General features: G+C 39.2%; 1 protein-coding gene across 1 annotated transcript in view; it reads right to left on the bottom strand.

The window, feature by feature from the left end:
• Positions 1-1,227: 1,227 nt before the first annotated feature.
• Positions 1,228-7,846, bottom strand: part of VIPR2 (vasoactive intestinal peptide receptor 2) — a 74,858-nt gene continuing 68,239 nt past the window's right edge. Inside the window, exons 11-14 of the mRNA XM_075212106.1 lie at positions 6,194-6,323; positions 6,060-6,101; positions 2,456-4,938; positions 1,228-2,395 (exon numbers count right to left, since the gene is read on the bottom strand). Coding sequence (XP_075068207.1) covers positions 4,765-4,938; positions 6,060-6,101; positions 6,194-6,323 — 346 coding nt within the window. The 3' untranslated portion in view covers positions 1,228-2,395; positions 2,456-4,764. The remainder of the gene's footprint in view (positions 2,396-2,455; positions 4,939-6,059; positions 6,102-6,193; positions 6,324-7,846) is intronic.

The following is a 7,846-nucleotide window of genomic DNA, read 5'->3' as shown; positions in this document are numbered from 1 at the left end:
TGCCCCGTGATTGGTCCATGTCTGTATTTAAGGCAGGGAGGGCTTAGCCTCCCTTTCAGTTATAGCATTTGGTGCCTTTCATTAGCTGACCAGCTCTCTGTTCTTGTGGATTTCTGTCTGCCTCTGATTGATACCTGTTGTGACATTTGGCTTGTTTCTTGACCCTGCTTGCTTGCTGCTTGCCCCTAACCTTTTGGCTCTGTCTTCTGGTTTTTTCCTTGTCTGCTGCCAGCCCTGACCTGACCCACAACATCTAGTCTGATCCTGGTTATCCGTGTGCTGTGTCGCTTGTCTACCTGCCTTCTACCTCCAAGCTACTGGTTCCAGTTCATAAGCTTTTGCTACGTTTGAGTAAAGTCCTGAGGGCATCCAAGTACCTGCTAGTGCATCCAACTCTATGGGAAAGGCAGCTACTATGGATAAAGACTTCTTCCGCTAGTTCTCAAAGCTTATGCTAGGTAAGCCATAACACCCTCAATACCTTATTAATTATCCCAACACTGCTTTAAGTAAACAGTGGGCAAAGTAAAAGATTTCATTAGTTGGGCCCATTGGTATGAGCTAACGAGAAGGGTAACTAGTGTTATCTCTGGTTTTAAAGTTTGTGGTAGGCTCAGATTTAGGGCTTGGGCTAATACTAGGGCTATGTAACAGGTTGAGGTTCATGTTACTAATTTTGTTATTTGACTTAGACACCACTTTTATCAATCAACCTCGATTTTGAAACAAAGGGTCCCTTGTCTTACTAGGAGTCCAGGTGGGTGAGACACAAGTCCTTTTATACCCACTGTTATCAAGACCCCATTGCTAGGAAGTGTAATATCAGGCCCTGTCATGGGTCCCAGGGTAACTGATCTTTTACCCTTTTGTTTCAATATAATTTAAACCTTAAAAAAAGTACATCTTGGACTTAGTTAAGTGTACAAAGTGATAAAGGTCTGTGGCCTTGGTGGTAAAACTACTTTTACAGGATGGTACTTCTCAATAAAGTTAACAGGATGTAACTTGAATTATCGGTAAACTTAGTGCAGTCAATCTCAGATGGGTACAATTCCTCTTTTGTGCTTGACTAGGACTCTTCCTATTTTTTGTACTGATTCATCCCTTGTTTTTCGTCCTCCCACAGGTTAGTAGATTGGGAATTTAGAAAGACGAGAGAGCTGAAAATATCCAATATCTTCATTTATTAATCTGATGGATAGCCAAATCCTGAATTGCACTTGCTGTCCTTATAGAAGGAACATGAGGATACTAGAAAAAACACTAGAAAAAAATCAACATGTACTAAAAATACTCTATTTGTATTGGACTCTCTACCTTGATACATCCCTGGCAGAGGAATGTTGTACTTGCTTCTGATTTTACAAGTTTACAAAGTAATTGCAGAAGCTGAATATTTTACATATCAATTTATTAAAAACAGAACAGGTTTTTATAAGTTCTTAATCATTCCAAAAGACCCCTATGTTGTCAGAAACTTGTAAACACTCTTTAAGAAAAAAATACTTATTATTACAACACAAACAATAATAAAAGGCATATTTACAAAATGCTGATTGACTGTCATTTAGATAAGCACACAATAATGTTGATAGAAATCAATTAGTAGCTAATTGCATTTACCTGCAAACACAAATCTGGATTTGATATGTTACTTCCCTAATGATTTTCTTTTCTTAATTGAATATTAAAAGAGAAGTGTCAACGCTTCCTTGTTGGATTTACATTAAGTATAAGTATTGTTCAAAAAGAACCTGTCACCTTTTTATTCATGTATACATTATTTTATAAATAATTTTTCTCTTTTGTTTCAGCTCAAATGAAACATCTTGATAGCAATTACTTCTTATACTTCTTATAAATCTTGCTATCTTAGATCCAAAGAGGGGATTTGTGCTTATCACTGTTACAAAGTAACCTAGTAGCAGTAAGCATGCATGATAGCTTGATGACACAAGCCTTAGGTGCTTCAATACTTATTGGAAACATCCAACTTTTGAGTCATTAGGATAATGGTGCATACAAGGTACTGAGGCAATTGTCTCCAAGATAATTAATGTTGGCCACTCATTATTGACACCAATAAATGGTAAATTAGACCTAATATTGCTGCATGTATGGTTAAAAATTAAGTGCAATTCTGGAAAATCGTCCAATCGAAATTGATCTGATTATTTTCAGGCATGGCCATGCATCCATTTAAATAATTAATTCTGTCTACTGAAGTGTGCAACCACCTTTCAAACGTAGTAGTAGGTTCCAGGGGCAAACGCAGGATTTTTAAGGAGGGGTGTCCTCCCCCCCCCCCCCAAAAAAAAGAAAGAGCGAGAGCGAGCTGCTGCGCATGCGGCCACGCTCCATTTTGGCGATGCTGTACTGTACAGCAGCCGCGGCGCTGTCAAAGAAGGGTCCGCGGCAGTGCTGTATTGCAGTACAATACAGCACCGCCATGGACGCTTCTTAGACAGCGTCGCGGCTGCTGTACAGTACACTGCTGCAGTGTTTAGCTCCAGTTGGTCTGCGGAGGGGAGGGGTTTCTGGAGAACCAGAAACCCCCCCTGCGTGTGCCCCTGGGTTCAATGTGAGCTTTTGTACGGAACAAGTGGATCTGTCTAACTTGGCCACCCACCTGTAAGTCTAAGTATAAATGGATCCTGCTGCTCAAGCCCTTGGACTGAGTGATAAGCTTGGTCCATGTGTTGCAAACATTTATTAGTAGAATACAAAATATTACTTTAATAAGGTCATTCGCATAAGAGGGGGGATATTTATTTATGTGATGGACCTCACAGGTCCTCTTTAAGACCAAGTAACCACTCCCCAATTGCTTGCAGCCTCCAACACTATCATGTAATCATTGCTATTCCAGTAGATACAATTGTTGTTGGATACAATACAACAAACATCCAGGGGAAAAACCTTGGTGTAATATATTTTGTAAATGACCTCACAGTCTGTGTAATGCATGAAGCAATCAAACCCTTAGGAAACATGAATACATTTATTTTCTTTATGTATGAAATGCTTCTTTTCTTATTGGTAATAGTATACTCTGGCCAAGCAGTCAGATCTTAGCTATTAATGTGTGTAGCCAAATTTGAAAAATCCAGGTGCTCGCTGCTTAAGCCGAATGGTCAGATCCGAAGAGGCACCATCAGCACAGTCAGATGATTGCCACATACACAATACCTTCAGATCTGATCATTATTACACCAGATTTCACTTCTGATAGATCCTGATGAAATATTTGTTCTGGGATCTAACAGAAGTGAAGAAAGTAGACAAGTATGGTTACTACTTTTGCCATAGACAAGTTGATACCCCAAACGGGATGTAAAGAAACTATTGTATGGTAATTTGATAGTACTTGATTGAGTGCTATTTTTCCAGCTTCTACATCCTCAGACTATGCTATGTCTTAATACATTAAACAATACTTTGCTTTGATTGTCCTTTTAATGATAGACATGGTTGACTATCCGGTCATCGTATAAATGATTACCACCGGGTTGAGGTACCTACATTCAAGGCCTATGTATACTGTTTGATTCAGTGGCCCTGAAAAGTATACACTCCAGGCTATAAAAGCTAAGTGTACAGTGTGACTTTTTACACATCAAGGCAATACTTTTTGCTTTCTAACTGTAAAATACTATGCTGTCAATATATTTTATTCAAATGCAGAGGTATCTGTTTAGATTTTGCTCATGTAAATAGATGCTGATACTGTATTTTATCTACCAAGTTAGAAGAAAGGTGCAGAATCGTGGGCTGTACTATGCAGTTGGTAGCCATGGCGCAGGCATCTGTTCACATACAGGGAAAACGTGAAGAAACTGGTTACAGATCAGATTACAGGTAGTGCAGTGTGAAATTGAACTGTCGGACCCTCCACCATCATCGTACAAGCACATGCAGCCTATGATACAAATGTAACAATTATCTTTTAGTTTGGAAAATTAAAGCTGAATATTGGAAGATGCACATTGTACAGTAGATCCACAATCTCGAAAGCTTCAGATATCACCAAATAAATGCATGCAAGGCTGGCTGGCACACCTAAGTATTTCAGACAACAGAAAGTGATATTTGGGGGTAAATGTATCAAGCTGAGAGTTTTTCGGCGGGTTTGAAAAACCAATCAGATTTTAGCTATCATTTATTTAGTGCATTCTACAAAATGACAGCTAGAATCTGATTGGTTGCTATAGGCAACATCTTCACTTTTCAAACCCGCTGGAAAACTCTCAGCTTGATACATTTACCCCTTGCCCTTTTAGTGTGAATAAAATTGCTGGGTAACAAAACTATATTATTAATATGACAAACTTCAACTAATACTGTACACATTCCCACATCTCAAAAATTATAATAATAAAATCAGTTTAATTGCTAGCTATAGATATTTTTGATAAATTTGTTTCAATAAATGTTACCCAAATTTCCATAACATATATTATTTACCAATTTTCATAAGAGTCAATACAAAATAACATACTTTAATACTCAAATAACTGAATATGTTCCACAAAATGTAAATAAGATACGCTATTATAATAAATTAGATGAAAATAAATGGATGGTAGAAAAAAGCCTATAGAGCGGTAAGTGCAACTTGAAGTTCCAAAGTTCATATAAAAGTCCATTGGTCATCGGAGCTGAAATAAACCAGTCGCTGTATCTATGATACCACTTTTAGCTGCGCATAATTTTTAATAGTCCTTAAAGTAGCCATTTTTATTGTCCTGTATTTGCTTGCAGGAGTTAAATGACTGAAGTTTCAGTTTGCATAATAGAGGGTGCCCTTGAATTTCGGTGAAACTGAGGTGCACTTTCTGATCCGTTCCGTGAAATAGACAGACTGTGTAGTCGATAGTCATGGCTCAGGTATTGGTTCAGATACAGGCTCCTCCATTTTCTTTTTAACTCCCCTTGGACCTGATAGGCGAACAGAAATCACAGAATTTTGGTGTGGTAACACAAATATAGTGGCTTTATTATAGAGAAAACATGGTTTGTAAACGTTTTCTCACTGATTTGATCCACGTTTTCATGATTCGTCTGTGCAGATGCTTTACATGATATGCTACAAATGTCAGGCTGAGACTAAAATGAACAAATTGTGACAGTAGAACCATATCCTTACATAAATACAATGTTTACGTTTTACCATAGTTGTCTAAATTTTTGGGAGCTCTCCCGGACTCCCAGGAGAGCACGGCAACCTCCCGGATCCCGCCCGCTTTGTTGGTGAAGTTGGTAGGGGCGGGGCTAATCACGTCATCATACCCCCTGGTGCTATAATAGAACAAAATTGATATTGTATAGTAGAGGGCTGTGCCTAATTACGTGATTAGCATGCACACGGGCCCAAGGCAAGGCTGTAAAATGCTGTAATTTCAGCATATGGATAATATTTAAAGCTGCACTACCAAGTAGTAAAAGTTGATAGGGCCGGATTAAGGGGATGAAGGCCCCTGGGCTAAGGGGGCCTCCATTCCCCCGTGATCCGAGCCGCCCCTCCGGTGATCCGAGCCGCCCCCAAGCGACTTACTTCCTTCCCCAGCGTGCTGTATGCTCTTTACTGAGGAGATCTCGTGAGAGTGAGACTCATGAGATCTCCTCAGTAAGGTAATACAGCGCGTCAGGGAAGGACCATAGTGAAAGTGCTCAGCAGCATTGATCGCGCCGGGGGCGCCCCCGCCCCCGACCGATCAATAATGCTGCTGAGCACTTTCAAGGACCCCTGGATGCCTGAGGCCCCTGGGCTGTAGCCCAGTTAGCCCTATGGTTAATCCGGCCATGTTGATAGTGCAGGGGCTCCTACCTCCATAGCCTTATCCCGGGGCGAGATCATGTTGTTGTGCATATCCCCAAAGGCAGATGCCTAATATTCATTTGCAGGTAAAAATACAGATGGAACGCATCTCACAATGGGCATACACTGCGTTTAGGGGGACACCTGATCATGCCATATGTCCCAAATCAACGTACTTCATCTGTACCTGTTTATAAGCTCAACCATTTTTATTTTTTAGTGTCAAATATAAATAACTTACTTCTGTGTTCAAAAAGCAGTACAGAATCGCCACCACCAGTCCCTATAAGAAAAAAATATAATCATTTCCAAATGTTACATATATAGAGACAAATCATAGAAATCCCAAATATTTCTTTATTAATATCTATTTACCTGAAATGATCCAATGCAAAGTTCAAACCATATCTGACATTCCCTAAAACTGGGCATCTGGAAAACGGCGAACACCATATAGTGAACTCCAAACAACGGTATAAGCAAAAGGGTAGATTTTGTGAGTCTCCTGTTATAAAGCAAAGGTAACATATTAAAAGTGAGATTAATTAGCTTGATGAAGCTGAAATGAGTTGGCAGCAAACTGCTGCATCGCTCTGTCAGGATAGATAATAGATTTGCACATAGAAACCCTGGGTAATAGTAGTAACAAACTTTATGCTGAAATTATTGGTAGTTTATCCACATACCATTTATTAAAGCATATTTTGGCTTTGGATGATTATAATCTCAGCAGTATTATAGGGGCTGAGAGTGGTGCTGAGATGCGGTTGAGCAGGTCATGTGATCATCAATGCTGCCCAGACATAAGCCTAATTCACCCTTCCATATGTTGGTATAATAAGACAATTGCAGGGTCATTACCATACAGCCAATCACAGTTTTCCACTAGTGAGGTATTATTATATGGTATATGCCACATAGGGAATTTTCTTTAAAGTGTACTCAAAACAGTGTTGCATAATTATGCTACTACAACCCGATACTTCAAATGGGGATTCTGCTGAAATTGCCTGTTGAAACCTCAGAAACTCTTTCTTGCTGCCATTTGAATGATACATTGTGAATAACTGATCTTCCTTAGGAACATCTGTAACCATGAAAACAATGTGCATTGCACTTCTTCACTGGAGGTTCCTTCCCACTGTCTGTATTCATTTACTTTGCTAGGCGTTCATAAGAGTTATAGCCTGTCTTATGGACTTGCAATCACCAGCTTAACAAGCCAGCTTCTGCTTTATTTTGAGTCCTTTTAATTGACATTTGATACATTGTAAATAAGACATGGGGTGCAGTTTATGTTTTAATCCCACTTCAATTATTTACCCACATTTTTTAGTTATGTTCATGACTCTTGTCATTGTTGTCTTTAACAAATGTAATGTAATAATTGTGTTTTATTATAATAATAAAGCTTTTTTTTTTATTTTAAAGGAATATCATGTGGGAATTTCTTTTCCATTTGTCCACCATTACATCTACCTGTATATATTGTCTAAAGCAGCATACAGTTTTAGGCATGTTCCTATATTTAATTAAGTAGGGGTACAAAATATTATTGTGTACCTGTCACCTACAGACAGTGTAGTCAACCACTTTGGGGTTGAACCAATATCTATCCCAGCAGTTCACTAAGAACCAGTGGTATTCTGAAATTTGATGCACAATAAGTCAATTCCTGCAGGGCGACCTCAGTGCCTCACAAGTTTTAGCACAATTTTTAAAGCCGAGTTGTTCAACAGTTGTTAACTCTGCTCCAGCCTCATGACCTGTGAAAAAGAGCAGAGAGTGTCTCGGTAGGATGACTTGACATTGCGTGGCCCCTTGCGGTGGCAGCAGTTCAGCCACAAAATGCCAGGTAAACTATGGAGCATAGCCAGCATTCAGCACATAATGCCCCTTTACACCCAGCTACAGTCAGCAACAACTTACTGAGATAATCTATGTGCTTATCTGTATGAATTGCACAATATCACTTAATCAGTATCAGGATATCCCAAAGGAAAAAAATAAAGGAAATTTAAATCCGGA

The sequence above is a fragment of the Mixophyes fleayi genome, chromosome 5 (assembly GCF_038048845.1).
Source record: "Mixophyes fleayi isolate aMixFle1 chromosome 5, aMixFle1.hap1, whole genome shotgun sequence".
In the NCBI taxonomy this organism is placed as follows: Eukaryota; Metazoa; Chordata; class Amphibia; order Anura; family Limnodynastidae; genus Mixophyes; species Mixophyes fleayi.
Note: the sequence above shows the minus strand (reverse complement) of the source record. Positions and strands in the feature narration are given on the sequence as shown.